The 14,586-nt window shown below is 38.6% G+C and overlaps 2 protein-coding genes across 5 annotated transcripts in view; both read right to left on the bottom strand.

The window, feature by feature from the left end:
• Window positions 1-1,913: 1,913 nt before the first annotated feature.
• Window positions 1,914-14,586, bottom strand: part of gtf2h4 (general transcription factor IIH, polypeptide 4) — a 57,123-nt gene continuing 44,450 nt past the window's right edge. Inside the window, exons 1-14 of one of the 2 annotated variants that reach the window (XM_055219098.2) lie at window positions 13,526-13,684; window positions 13,081-13,196; window positions 11,575-11,679; window positions 11,351-11,482; window positions 11,089-11,274; window positions 10,886-10,994; window positions 9,938-10,006; window positions 9,755-9,838; window positions 8,901-9,069; window positions 8,677-8,807; window positions 8,553-8,600; window positions 4,343-4,421; window positions 2,405-2,466; window positions 1,914-2,314 (exon numbers count right to left, since the gene is read on the bottom strand). In XM_055219098.2, the coding sequence (XP_055075073.1) occupies window positions 2,204-2,314; window positions 2,405-2,466; window positions 4,343-4,421; window positions 8,553-8,600; window positions 8,677-8,807; window positions 8,901-9,069; window positions 9,755-9,838; window positions 9,938-10,006; window positions 10,886-10,994; window positions 11,089-11,274; window positions 11,351-11,482; window positions 11,575-11,679; window positions 13,081-13,196 (1,401 nt within the window). In that variant the 5' untranslated portion in view covers window positions 13,526-13,684 and the 3' untranslated portion in view covers window positions 1,914-2,203. Of the gene's footprint in view, window positions 2,315-2,404; window positions 2,467-4,342; window positions 4,422-8,552; window positions 8,601-8,676; window positions 8,808-8,900; window positions 9,070-9,754; window positions 9,839-9,937; window positions 10,007-10,885; window positions 10,995-11,088; window positions 11,275-11,350; window positions 11,483-11,574; window positions 11,680-13,080; window positions 13,197-13,525; window positions 13,685-14,586 lie in introns of those variants that run through there. The other variant, XM_073858121.1, reaches the window with a different exon arrangement.
• Window positions 14,117-14,586, bottom strand: part of polr1h (RNA polymerase I subunit H) — a 44,922-nt gene continuing 44,452 nt past the window's right edge. For all 3 annotated transcript variants that reach the window (XM_055219107.2, XM_055219108.2, XM_073858122.1), the window contains exons 4-5: window positions 14,436-14,545; window positions 14,117-14,297 (exon numbers count right to left, since the gene is read on the bottom strand). In XM_055219107.2, coding sequence (XP_055075082.2) covers window positions 14,273-14,297; window positions 14,436-14,545 — 135 coding nt within the window. In that variant the 3' untranslated portion in view covers window positions 14,117-14,272. The remainder of the gene's footprint in view (window positions 14,298-14,435; window positions 14,546-14,586) is intronic.

Raw genomic sequence — 14,586 nt, 5'->3', positions numbered from 1 at the left:
AAGGTGCATTGTGTAACTTTTAGAAGAATCTCTTGCCAGTTATGCAATATAATATACGTAACTATATCATCAGGGGTGTATAAAGACCTCAAATAATGAACAATTATATGTTAATTACCTTAGCATAATACGTTTTTATCTACATACACTACGGGTCCCCTTACATGGAAGCCACCATTTTGTGTCACCATGTTTCTACAGAAGCCCTTAACAGACAAACTTTGTTTAATACGTTTCCTCTGATGTAGACATGTTTGTCCTGTGGCCTCTGCCGTAGCTTCTCTATGCATTTCAAAAGCGAGGGGTCAGCTGTGGACGAGCCGTTGTTTGCAATTTGCAACCTCACCACTAGATGCCGCTAAATTTTACACACTGCACCTTTAACCTGATAAGGAACACTGTGCCGTACACGGTACACCCCCTCCCTTGCACGTGAGGCTGAATAAAGGTCATTGTAACTTTGAAGCATTAAATCTTCAAAATATACGGTTATGCGGCACATCGTTGGAAAGCTTAGACTTTCGGAATTTCATTAAGCGCACACACAAAGCATCATATGATTTATAGCAGTCATAAAACTGTAATCTTGTTGTTAATTACCTGAACCGGATGGCACCGATTTAGGATATTTACTTACCTTCAAAATCTTCCCTTTATCCGCTTCGGTGAAATTGTCCAAAACAAATTGTTCATAAATCCCCAAAAGTCCAAGGAAATGGAATATCCAAGCCTTTTAATCCAAAACGATTTGTTCATCTCACAATCTTGACGTTTCGGACCGAATTGCGATATAAATACTGTATACAATTAGTTCACTAACGGACATTTGTTCGAATCTCACTTTTCATTCACGATTTATAATGAATATATTCGGATGTCACGTTTATCGTGCAACGTCTGAGGAACAAATACGCCCCCTTGTGGAATTTCAGCCGTTCCATAAGAGGCTACATGACCCAATATTAATAAGGCCTAGTCCTGGATTCACCTAACCCTTTCTGGAAAACTGCTCCTAAAGGGAGTTGTTAGGCAGTCACAAGCTATTTTTTTACAAAGCAGAGCAGTGACGAAACACTTAAAGGAGCATTTCACCCATAGAAACATACATTTTTACATAATTGAAAGAAGGAAGTACAACGCTGAAATCTGTATTTCTCCTGTCTCAGCGGCAACTGATGAAATGATGCACGACCATTCAAAAACATGAGTGGAGTTCTAACTATATAAAGCTTAAAGCAAATTGGTGAAGTGGTGAGGTTGCGAATTGCAACCAACGGCTCAGCCCACTGCTAACCCCTCACTTTTGAAACACACAGAGAAGCTATGGTAGCCGCCACCGGACAAACATTTCATTATCATTAGTAAAAACACTTTGTCCGTTAAGGGCTTCTGTAGAAACATGGCGGCACAAAATGGCGACTTCCATGTAAGGGGACCCTCTGTGTATGTAGATAAAAACGTCTCATTCTAAGGTTACAAACAACACACAACAGTTCATTATGAAAAGTCTTTATACACCCCTGACAATATAGTTTTGTATATTATTTAGCATTTTTGTCAAGAGATCCTTCTAAAAATTGCACACTGCACCTTTAATACACAGCACTAGTTGCAATGCATTTTAATACACTTTTGAATTTTCCGCACTGCAATAAGTTGTCATGACAATTATGAAAAATTATTAAAAGTTGTCCTACACACTGGCTTAATTTTGTATTCTTTTAATTGAGGCAAAAGTGACTTGAATCTGTTCTCATAACAGTATTTCACTAAGACTTAATTTTAATTCACTTTATTCTTCTGATCCTGTGAATTTTCATAGGGCATCTCTTTAATTCTGCCTCATTATTTGTGACTGAAGTGGAAATTTTATGGACTACATTTCCATGTTATCAAACAACAGAGAAAAGCACTCAGTGTAAACAGTATTTATTTTGACCTCAAGCACAAACGTTAAATCTTCAAGAGCAGAAAGTTACAAAAGCAAAATAAGTCAATATTGTAATGATTATGTACATACCGTAGGCAGTTTTGAAAATATCTAAGGTGTTGAAATGTTTTCTAAACAGATTAAAAAAAGTTTTCATATACATGAAAAGGTTGCCTTTGCCTTTTGTACATCACAGGTCTGTCACGTGACAGCACACAGTGGATTTATGTCATTCCTCACGTGACAAAGAAATACTGTGGTCTTGTTTTGTTTTCATGTGTGACTCTTTTGTCTTTTCCAGAATCTCTTAACCTCGCTGTGTCCATGCGGTGTCACCACCATGACCCTGTTAGCTGGGTTTTGCCAAACCAATACACCTAAACCCTGTAGGGCAGACGTTTCACACAGGTCAGGTCAGAACACTAAAGACAAACTCTACATAATAAACCTAATGCTGAAGATGCATTTCTTTACCTGAGCTCTATCCCGCAAAACTTCAAAATCAACCTGGGATAAAAACTGGTTATATAATACTCCTAAAAAACAAAACAAAAAACATGGTGTAGAAGAGGCAAATGGGATTTGTAACTTTACAACACTGTCATATAAGAACTTAAAAAGCACAAAATGCATCACCTAGAATTCAGTCTGTTTTATGTAGCGTTATGTATTTCTTTTTAAATGCAAAATCACTTAACATATTTCTAATAGAGTTTGACATTTAGATTTTAGAGAATAAATCATGTTGGTCAAACATGGAATAGAAACAAACTCCCATGCTACACTCACCTAAAGGATTATTAGGAACACCATACCAATACTGTGTTTGACCCCCTGTCGCCTTCATAACTGCCTTAATTCTACGTGGCGTTGATTCAACAAGGTGCTGAAAGCATTCTTTAGAAATGTTGGCCCATATTGATAGGATAGCATCTTGCAGTTAATAGAGATTTGTGGGATGCACATCCAGGGCACGAAGCTTCCATTCCACCACATCCCAAAGATGCTTGAGATCTGGTGACTGTGGGGGCCACTTTAGTACAGTCAACTCATTGTCATGTTCAAGAAACCAATTTTAAATTATTCGAGCTTTGTGAGATGGTGCATTATCCTGCTGGAAGTAGCCATCAGAGGATGAGTACATGGTGGTCATAAAGGGATGGACATGGTCAGAAACAATGCTCAGGTAGGCTGTGGCATTTAAACGATGCCCAATCGGCACTAAGGGGCCTAAAGTGTGCCAAGAAAACATACCCCACACCATTACACCACCACCACCACCAGCCTGCACAGTGGTAACAAGACATGATGGATCCATGCTCTCATTCTGTTTACGCCAAATTCTGACAACAGAAATCGAGACTCATCAGACCAGGCAACATTTTTTCAGTCTTTAACTGTCCAATTTTGGTGAGCTTGTGCAAATTGTAGCCTCTTTTCCCTATTTGTAGTGGAGATGAGTGGTACCCGGTGGGGTCTTCTGCTGTTGTAGCCCTTCCGCCTCAAGGTTGTGTGTGTTGTGGCTTCACAAATGCTTTGCTGCATACCTCGGTTGTAATGAGTGGTTATTTTAGTCGTAGTTGCTCTTTTATCAGCTTGAATCAGACGGCTCATTCTCCTCTGACCTCTAGCATCAACAAGGAATTTTCGCCCACAGGACTGTCGCATACTTTTTCACACCATTCTTTGTAAACCCTAGAAATGGTTGTGCGTGAAAATCCCAGTAACTGAGCAGATAATACTCAAACTGGCCCGTCTGGCACCAACAACCATGCCACGCTCAAAATTGCTTAAATCACCTTTTTTTTCCCCATTCTGACATTCAGTTTGGAGTTCAGGAGATTGTCTTCTTGACCAGGACCACACACCTAAATGCATTGAAGCAACTGCCATGTGATTGGTTGATTAGATAATTGCATTAATGAGAAATTGAACAGGTGTTCCTAATAATTCTTTAAGTGAGTGTATATTACCATTAAAATGCTTTTATATTAAATGTAAATGTGGATCTCAGATGTAAACGCCGCAAAATGCCACCTCCTTCAAGAATGAGATAATGATATTAAACAAATGCTGTTGGCTCGTATTTTACATTCATCAAATACTTTTTGCTTCAAATCCGCATAATCCTGACCTTAGGCCATTCAGAAATACCAGTTTGTTGGCATCTGAGCTCTCCAAATATTCCCACAGGGTGAATTTAAATGAATCATCATCAGTATATAAAAGAGCAAAATTTATTAAATACAGCTATTCAAATCATTTAAATAAAACAGAATAATTGAAGAAATGCATAATTGTAGCTGAGGTGAAAGGCAAATATGCTTTGGAACAGATATCTTAATTTTAACATTCTAGTTTTCCAGAAGATCAAAATGTATTAATGCTAATTTTATTTACAAAGATACTTACCCTCTGTGAACTGCAAGCGATCTTTCTCAAGCTCCCACAGTCTGATCTGATCTGTTATGGTTGGGGGGAGTGCAGGGGTCTGAAACAGATTGAGATACAGAAGCACACTCACATACAGAATAGTGAATGTTTGCACAGCGGTACAGAATAGTCATGACTATATGCTGCAAGGGAGACACCTAAGGGACATCTAAATCTAAAAGGAGAAACTAACAGGATTAATTGGATTTTAAATCAATGGGATTAACAGGGTTTAAAATAAATTAGATTATTAATGTATCATTAAATATTTTCTTTAAAACAAATCTCACAGCCACCAAGATTTTTGTGAAACTAAACTTAGAGGGGTCATATTATGCCATTTTATGTTTTCCTTTGTATCTGGAGAGTTAAAAGCCGTTCGTGCATATAGAAGATCCGTAGAATCGCAAAGATTAAAGTCTCGAACTCAAAGGGTATTCTTTCTAAACGTGAATTACATCACGGTGTGGGAAGATTTCACCGCCCAAAAATGTATAAACAAAGGAGGTGTAATTTTTATTCTCGCTGTAGTATTGTTGCCGTCGCCCCCATGTCGTGGAGATGCTGTATCCGCTTTTTACAAATGGGCGCTGCCATGTTATGTAAAATCATCAGTTTGGAGCCAGGGCACGCACAAAAGGAATCGTCCGTGGAGCCCCGAGGCGGAGCCGCAATATCAAATTTCCCAAACTCCCACGCGCCCTTCAACCACGCCCCTTCATCATCTCATTTGACTGTTAATTTAAGTTAAATACAATTCATTTTGTTGGGGGAAATAACACAGGAATTGAAAATGACAAGTTAGTTATATCCTCAATCTTCCCCCGAAGCTTAGAGAGTCCGCTCAGAGAAGCTGTCAATCACAAATGTCAATCATAACGACACGCGCCGTTTCTATAGCATTAAATTAGTAGCTAAAATAAAACTTATCACGAAATAAACAATTTAACGTATATCAGCTCGATAACAACTACCTTAAGGACCAAAACTATCTTTCAGAAAATTTTATTGGAAGTGTAATTAATTTTTTTATTTTGACCTTTTTATTTGTCCCGTTCGTTTGAATAGAGATTTATGAATTGAACTGCATCCTGCCACCAGGGGGCGATCAAAAAGCCAACAGCTTCACTTTTTAAAATGTACAAGGCACACCCGTTCTGACTTCATGTAGTGCTTTCGGGTCCAACCGATCTCAAATGTCATACAGAAATAACAAAAAATCATGCTAATATACACTCGTATCATAATGCAAAACTACCAAAAACACCCAATCCTAATTTTAACCTCCATAACTAAATCTGAGATGACCAAACATGGACTTGTAGAAGTGGATTTTTTACGAATTATTAATATATTGTTTACATTTTGGTTTAAATTTGTAATATGAATAAACAGTGCTCATAAATGGCTTTTTAAATAGTATACGCAATTGAAATGAGTGGAGGCTTGGACCCGGAAACATTATTCCTTACTTCCTGACTTAAAGGAATAGTCTACTCATTTTCAATATTAAAATATGTTATTACCTTAACTAAGAATTGTTGATACATCCCTCTATCATCTGTGTGCGTGCACGTAAGCGCTGGAGCGCGCTGCGAAACTTCAATAGCATTTAGCTTAGCCCCATTCATTCAATGGTACCATTTAGAGATAAAGTTAGAAGTGACCAAACACATCAACGTTTTTCCTATTTAAGACGAGTAGTTATACGAGCAAGTTTGGTGGTACAAAATAAAACGTAGCGCTTTTCTAAGCGGATTTAAAAGAGGAACTATATTTTAATGGCGTAATAGCACTTTTGGGAGTACTTTGACTCGCCTGAAAAGTCCGCTCCCCTTCTCACTCTCATAATGGGAGAGGGAGGGTGTTACTGCGCCGAGTCGAAGTACTCCCATAAGTGCTATTATGCCATACAATATAGTTCCTCTTTTAAATCCGCTTAGAAAAGCGCTACGTTTTATTTTGTACCACCAAACTTGCTCGTATAACTCCTCGTCTTAAATAGGAAAAACGTCGATGCGCCTGGTCACCTCCAACTCCATCTCTGTTTGATACCATTGAATGAATGGGGCTAAGCTAAATGCTATCGAAGCGTCGCAGCGCGCTCCAGCGCTTACGTGCACGCACACAGATGACAGAGGGATCTATCAACAATTCTTAGTTAAGGTAATAACATAGTTTAATATAGAAAATGAGTAGACTATTCCTTTAACAAGCAGATTGCTTTGTGAGAAGATATTCCAAATATGGTTAGGGGCATATCACGCTTTAGGTATTCAGCCAATCACAAAGTACTGGACAGCTAGCCAATCAGAGCAAACTCTCTTTTCAGAAAAATTAACTTTGTAAAAATCATTTTAGAAAGGCCGGGCTTAGAGAAGCAACAATTACAGTTGTGTTCAAAATTATTCAACCCCCCAATGCTGTTAAGGGTTTTAGGGAATTTAGTGTACATTTGTAATTGTTTTCAGAATGAAATCCTACAATGACTTCTTAAAGAACCATATGCAACTAAAATGACATCAATTGGTTTTGTAATATAGTAGTAAATGTATCTTTTGTGAATTCTTCATTGACACAATTATTCAACCCCTTAAAGAACTACCACTCTGAAGAACAGAGGTTCATTGAAGTGTTTTCAATCAGGTATTGAAAACACCTATGGATGTCAGGGAACAACAATAAAGCCTAATAAGCACCAATTAGGCAGCTTTAAAATGACTGTGATACTCAACTCCTTCTAAACATTTACTGGTGTGGTTACAAACATGGTGAAGTCAAAAGAATGGTCCAGGAAGACAAGAGAAGAGGTGATTAATCTTCACAGGAAGGGCAATGGCTATAAGAAGATTGCGAAGATGTTAAACATACCAAGAGACACCATAGGAAGCATCATTCGCAAATTCAAGGCAAAGGGCACTGTTGAAACGCTTCCTGGTCGTGGCAGAAAAAAGATGCTAACTGCGACTGCTGTGCGCTATCTGAAGCGTAGAGTGGAAAAAAGTCCCCGTGTGACTGCTGAGGAACTGAGAAAAGATTTGTCAGATGTGGGTACTGAAGTTTCTGCTCAGACAATACGGCGCACCCTGCGTACTGAAGGCCTCCATGCCAGAACTCCCAGGCGCACCCCCTTGCTGTCTCCAAAGAATAAGAAGAGTCGACTGCAGTATGCCAAAAGTCATGTGGACAAACCACAGAAGTTTTGGGATAGTGTTCTGTGGAAAATTAGAACTGTTTGGGCCCATGGATCAACGCTATGTTTGGAGGATGAAAAACAAGGCCTATGAAGAAAAGAACACCTTGCCTACTGTGAAGCATGGTGGGGGGTCAATCATGCTTTGGGGCTGTTTTGCTTCTGCAGGTAAAGGGAAACTTCAGCGTGTGCAAGGTACCATGAATTCTCTTCAGTACCAGGAGATATTGGATGACAATGTGTTGCAGTCCGTCACAAACCTGAGGCTTGGGAGACGTTGGACCTTTCAACAGGACAATGATCCCAAGCATACCTCCAAATCCACTAGAGCATGGTTGCAGAAAAAAGGCTGGAACATTTTGAAGTGGCCATCGCAGTCACCAGACTTAAATCCGATTGAGAACCTCTGGTGGGACTTAAAGAAAGCAGTTGCAGTGCGCAAGCCTAAGAATGTGACTGAACTGGAGGCTTTTGCCCATGATGAATGGGCGAAGATACCCGTAGATCGCTGCAAGACACTTGTGTCAAGCTATGCTTCACGTTTAAAAGCTGTTTTAACTGTAAAAGGATGTTGTACTAAGTACTAAGATTGAATGTCACTTGGGGGTTGAATAAAACTGATAATGATGTGAGCACAGAAAAGACATTTGTGGTTATTTCATTATAAATGTTATGTTATATTTGTCTGACCTACACATGCCTCTTTGATGTAATTGTAAGCAGGATGACTGAATGATCAAAATCAATGTCAAACCGGCCAAAACAATCAATTTCAGTTGGGGTTGAATAATTTTGAACACAACTGTATGTATGGTATGTTGAAAATTATGTGATTTTTAAACAAATGACCCATTTAAACTCCAACTACCAAGACTTATCTCAAAAAATGCCAAAGTTTCACCAAGAAAAGCATGCATGCAAAAATCTGTTTTAGTGTCACAAATTCTGTTGTTATAATCTGCGACGTTATAAATAGACACAAAAACTTCTTATTACCTGTTTAAGCATTACAGGGTGAGCTCGGGTCCGTAAGAAGTGAATGATCTGAAGATGACATAATACAGTTAGAAGATACAAACTAGTCAACAGAGTAATAGCGTCGTCTGTGTGCGTCTCTCACCTGTTGTGCAGTAAGGCCATTAGCTATGGCCTGCTGCACTGATTCTCTGGTGACCTGAGCCACCACCACATTAGGAAAGCGATACAGCATCTCACTAAATAGAGCCACAAGTGCGATCTGTAATTCAGAATCTATCAAACAGAGGGAGATAAAAAGGTTTTCCTTTACTGATCTTGTACAGTGCTAATGATCCCTTTTAGAGTAGTATGTGTGGGTGAACACACCGGTGTAGGCGTATATGCGATAGTTGGTTTCTACAACAATAAAGCCTGTGTCTCCTGTTCCTGGTGTAGCGCCAAGCGCAGTGGAGGCGGAGCCAGACGTGGGGTTCGCTGTGACGCCTGCAGCTAGAGTTATGGCCAACCTTGTGGGGTAATACCTTCTCGATTTCCTCTGTCAAAAATGCAAATCATTGATTGGATTCAAAACAATTTAAGCATCATGGATAGCGTCTGTACATAAAGTACCATTTTTAATAAAAACTTTAATATAAAAATAGTTGGGAGAGTTAGGGTTATAGAGAGATGTATTACATGAGTTTAATCCTGAATGTAGTGGTAAAGAGTACTTTAATGTTGAGGTCTTCTCGGGTCCAAAGAAATGTGCCCGACACAAAAAGACCCGTAGCCGACGTGCATAAAAAAATTTTTTTAAAGAAAGAAAGATCGGACCCAAGACAAACCTGAGAAAATTAGACCCGAGACCGATCCGACCCAGTGCAATATTTGTACCCAGCTGGACCCAAATTTAAAGGCACCGACACAGGCACCAGTCAGACAGAAGGAAACCCCAGTGGCCTCCGAACCAATTTGGCATGCTGCTCCATTTATTTCCAATTGTTTCCATTTGTAATCTGACGACTATACCAAGGTAACCTCTAAAATGGGCATTCAAAATTGATTGACAGGTCTGGCTCAATGAAAATTAACCTACTGCCAGCCACACAATGTCGCAAGCACTCTTGGCAAACAGTGGAGGTTAGTTTGGGTCTAGTCACATCCGTTTTTAACTTTTAGGGTCTCGGGTCGGACCTCTTGTTTTTCGGATCTAAGTGAACCCGTGAAGACCTCTACTTTACCTTTCTTTGGAAGACAAGGCCGAACTCTCGTAGATGCTGCAAAAATGTGAGTAAAGACTCGCTCATGCCCTCCACAGAATAGTCCTGTATTTTTAAAAGAAAAAAAAACAAGAACAACTTTACTATCTTTAACAACAAAAATTACCTGGCATATGGCAAAATGGACCTGAATATTTGACTCACCCGACCAAGAGTGGAGAAACTCAGCTGGAACAAAAAGGAAAGTATCTCCACCAGGTCCATACCTCTTGACTATGAGTGACAGAGAGATTTTGTAATCATTATTATAACATTATGAAACCCACTAGCTATGTTAAAGGAAAACACCACAGTTTTTAGATATTTTACTATGTTCTTACCTCAACTTAGACAAATTAGTACATACCTATCTTTATTCAATGCATGCACTTAATCTTTGTACAATGCGTCGTGAATGTGTTAGCATTTAGACTAGCCCCATTCATTGCTTAGGATCCAAACAGGGATGAATTTAGAAGCTGCTAAACACTTACATGTTTTCTCTATTTAATGAATCTTACATGAGTAGTTAGACGAGTAAATATGGTGGCACAAAACAAAACGTGGGCCATTTTTTAAGCAGATAAAAAATGAGAACTATATTGTATTGCGGAAGAGCACTTAGTTTGCAGCACTTCGATCTCGGGCGCAGTAATATTGACGGAAATTTGAGCGAGAGGGGGAGTAGTTAGGAGTGATAATGTTACTGCGCACCAAGGTCAAAGTATTGTGCCACCATACTTACTCATGTAACAGTCTTTAAATAGTGAAAACATGGAAGTGTTTGGGGGCTTTTAAATTCATCCCTGTTTGGATCCTAAGGAATGAATGGGGCTAGGCTAAATGCTAACACATTCACAACGCGCTGTAAAAAGATTTAGTGCACGCTTTGAAAAAAAGATAGGGATTTATTAATTCGTCTAAGTTGAGGTAAGAACATAGTAAATTATTGAAAAACAGTGGTGTTTTCCTTTAACATAAATCAATATAATAGCAAGATCAGACAGTACATACGTATAAACCCTATCAATATTAAACTGATGCCACTGTCTTAACACCATAATGTAAACATTTCATGTCAAATACATGAGAAGATAACCAGAAAGCACTGACCTGTGCAGTTTTAAGGTACTGCAGGGTAAAGTACCATAGCTGAGAGGCGGTGTCCAATAGCAGAAACTGAAACCCTGCTGACGTGATGCAAGGAGCCTCGCCAGTCTCACTGAAAAATAAGATCATCAAAAAACATTTTGGTATACCTTTCTTATCTGACCTACTTTGTTTTTAATCACTGTAGTGCCGACTGTGTGCCGTACCTCCTCATGAGCCCCGCCTGTATGAGCAGCTGGGACAAATCTTGGCTGACGGCAGCGCTCGGTGAGCCCACCATGAAGTGTAGGATGACCTCCCAACGCTCCATGGCATAGCGATCGAGACTCTCCACATCTCTAGCATGACGATCAGGACCGAGACTGCTGCCCTCATCCGCCCATGGTTTACCGCTAACCAATACACAAGATCTGTTAGGTAACTCGAAATGAGCAAAAATAATTGGGTGTGCAATATTACAATCCTCACCCGCCGAGCAGTGCTATCCGCAGGTTGTCTTTAAACACAGGGTTAAGCACAAAGCCCTGGAGTCCACCCTGAAGCTGCTGAACGTGCCAGAGTCGTAACCCGGTTAACACAGACACGCATTGATCGTGGTCTCTGGGAAAAGCAAAGGCAGGGTGATACATTGATATATGTGTGATGTTTCACATTACAGCTATTGTGTGACAACCCACTAATATTGTACTCACTTTTGACTGTCTTTTTTTACCCACAGAGCAACTGCGGCTTGTGGTAGGGGGTGGTCTAAAAATAGCATCCGCATTACATAATTTTTCGCCAGTGCTGGAAGTTCTCTGCATCCAAATGAAGAAGAAGAATAAGCCAATTAGCAGCACTCATTGAGTAAGCTCAGTTATATCAATATATACAGTGCCTTCAGAAAAGTATTCAGACTCTTAAAGTACCCCTGTAGTCGATAACTTTATCACTTAAAACTTTCTTCGTGCTTTAAAACAGCTTGAATGTAACTCTACACGTACACCCTTGCCTCATTTAAAATACACAGAACTATGAATATGCAAATTTGTCCCACCTCTATTTAATCACACAGCTCAGACCATAGATATATATTAAATAGATGTTATATTCGGCAGTTTCAGCCGCATAATGTTGCGTTTACACCAGCCACGGTAGAGGCGTGAAGCGCGAGTGATTTCAATGTTAAGTCAATGTGAAGACGCGTTGACGCCGCGGGACCTCCAGGCGCGCGTCAACGCGTCTTCACATTGACTAAACATTGAAATCACTCGCGCTTCACGCCTCTACCGTGGTTGGTGTAAACGCAGCTTAAGGTTACCAAATACAAAGCGGTAACTCTCTCCATAAATGTACAATCAAAGTCATCTTGCAAACAGACAACCGCATAGCACTTGCCCCTCCCACAAGAAGCGGATTTTGCCTCTGACGCGCGTCAAATGCTTGCTTTTTTTCTTGCGTCTACTTTGCTCTTGACGCGCGAATGCACAAACTGTTCAAGTAGATGTGATTTTGACACCTGAAACGCGGTTGGTGTAAACGCAGCATAACACTGTATTAATAGTTTTGGGATATTTTAATGCAAAAACCTTATGTATAACTGTAGCCAATGTATGCTGTATGTTTGCTTTTTGTTGCCAAATAATTTTGCCAAATTAATATCTTAACTAAGTTTTGTGTTTTCTCCATTTTGAAATAAGCATAAATTTACAAATTATCAAACTTTTAAATTAATAGTGTGCTAATATTCCCTCAGACATAATTTTTGGACACTACTATATATAAATATATGACTGTCATGGCATTAGTTTACAAAATATTAAGCTAAGAGGCACTGTTAAACAATTCATGCTAGACTTTTTCTCACAACTAACTTCACTTTTATTAGTTAGTTTTGTAATCATTTTAAACAACAGCAATCGTTGTCCTGTTAACTGGATGTAATAAGTGAGGTTTTTTTACATTTAACAACAGATGTTATTAATTACATCAGACATGTTTTGCTAGCTTCTGACACCAGAAATATAATGCATGTTAATTCTGCACAGTGAATATATTAATTCAGTATTTAAAGCTTTAATACACTTTTTTGTGAAGTGATTTGCTTGTAAACTGTGCATCTACATAAATGAATTCACTTGCATATATTTCTAACAGAAATATATGTGCATAACATAAATATATATGAGCTCATATTTAAAACAATGCGGCATATGAACCTGTAGACAGCCAGACATGTTGCTGGATGATTGTAGAGTCTGTCCAGTATATCTGGGCTAAGTTCCCTCAGAAACTCGTGCAAGTTTTTACATTGGAGCTGAACGCGAAGCTTCATCTGTAAAAACACAATTTCATGTTTATATGTTGAAGGTTATTTACTTCAAAACATGTTACATTCAACAACACAACACAACGTCAAATGTGCTGCTCCAAATGTGCGTTTCTCTTTACACGTATATGTGACCTTGAACCAACACATATTCACAAGAGACCAAAAAACAACCATTATTTTAATTACGACATCATTTTATAAACAATACAATCTGCAGCTTCCTGCTGTCTACTAAGACAACATCCTAAAACTTCTCTTAAATGTGTCGCTGTTCTATGTTGTAGCAACATCTTTTCTCTTCAAAGTAAATATATTGTACAGTAACAACTCACCTTATTTTACCAGTGTCAGCGAGCAAAATAGTAATAATAATCCATTTAATAACAGAGACTTCTTTCTTTACTGGTATGCTATGCTTTCATCGGCGACGCCATGTTGATGGTCACATGACCGCTAGATTGGGGCGGTTGATTGGCTAGTTGCTGAGAGTAGGCGGGGTCTCTTCTAAAATCTACTTTCTCATTTCGCAAGAACCGACAGCCGGATGGGGTCGAGGTGCCGCGAGAACGATTAGAGAAATCATACGAAGTCTAATTTCGTCTCGCGGTGCTTCGACGTCATCCGGCAGTCGGTTCGAACAAGCCTAGAATAAATTATTGTCAGATGTCAGCAATTATCAAAACTTTACTTTTTTTTTTTAGAATTTAATGTCTGTTCAAAAATTATTTTCTTTTTTATACTTTTTCTTTTTATACTTATTTTTTCATTTATTTATTTTTGCATTGCTTAGACTTATTTTTCTCCAGAGAACACATTCAATTTTTATAACATTTTTAAAAATGCAATAAAAAATCCATTTAAAAAATGCATGTCCTTTTTTCAGCATTTTGGAATAAAATATATATATCACATATTAACATGACTTCATTTTTTGATACATTAATACTTTATTTTAATTTTTTTTATAAAACTACAATGTACATTGCAAAATTGTAACAGCCACAAACTTTAATCATGAATGTCAAGCAATGTATCTAACTGAACTGCAAATCACAACTGGAAAGAGGATGACAGTTGTCTTAGGAGTCCTCTTTTTCTTGGTACCTGTAACACAGGAAAAAAGTCCAAATAAAAGTTAATTACATTAGTTTATTTAAACCAAAAATTAATTTATAATCAATAGCAGCACTTGATTTTCAAGGATTAGGACAGACACGTGAATGCCCAAGGTATTAATTATACCTGCAATGTATACAGGTGAAGAACACAGTCTGTCCTTCATCAGCAGATCTCATCTGTCTTGTGTGATACACCATTCCCTCTTTATTACAGCGTGAGCACTTCCTGTCAATCTGTTGGATAGGTTGCAGAACATCAATTACAGGTGGCTATA

This window comes from Misgurnus anguillicaudatus, chromosome 20, assembly GCF_027580225.2.
Source record: "Misgurnus anguillicaudatus chromosome 20, ASM2758022v2, whole genome shotgun sequence".
Taxonomy (NCBI): domain Eukaryota; kingdom Metazoa; phylum Chordata; class Actinopteri; order Cypriniformes; family Cobitidae; genus Misgurnus; species Misgurnus anguillicaudatus.
This window is presented reverse-complemented; position numbering and strand designations above follow the sequence as displayed.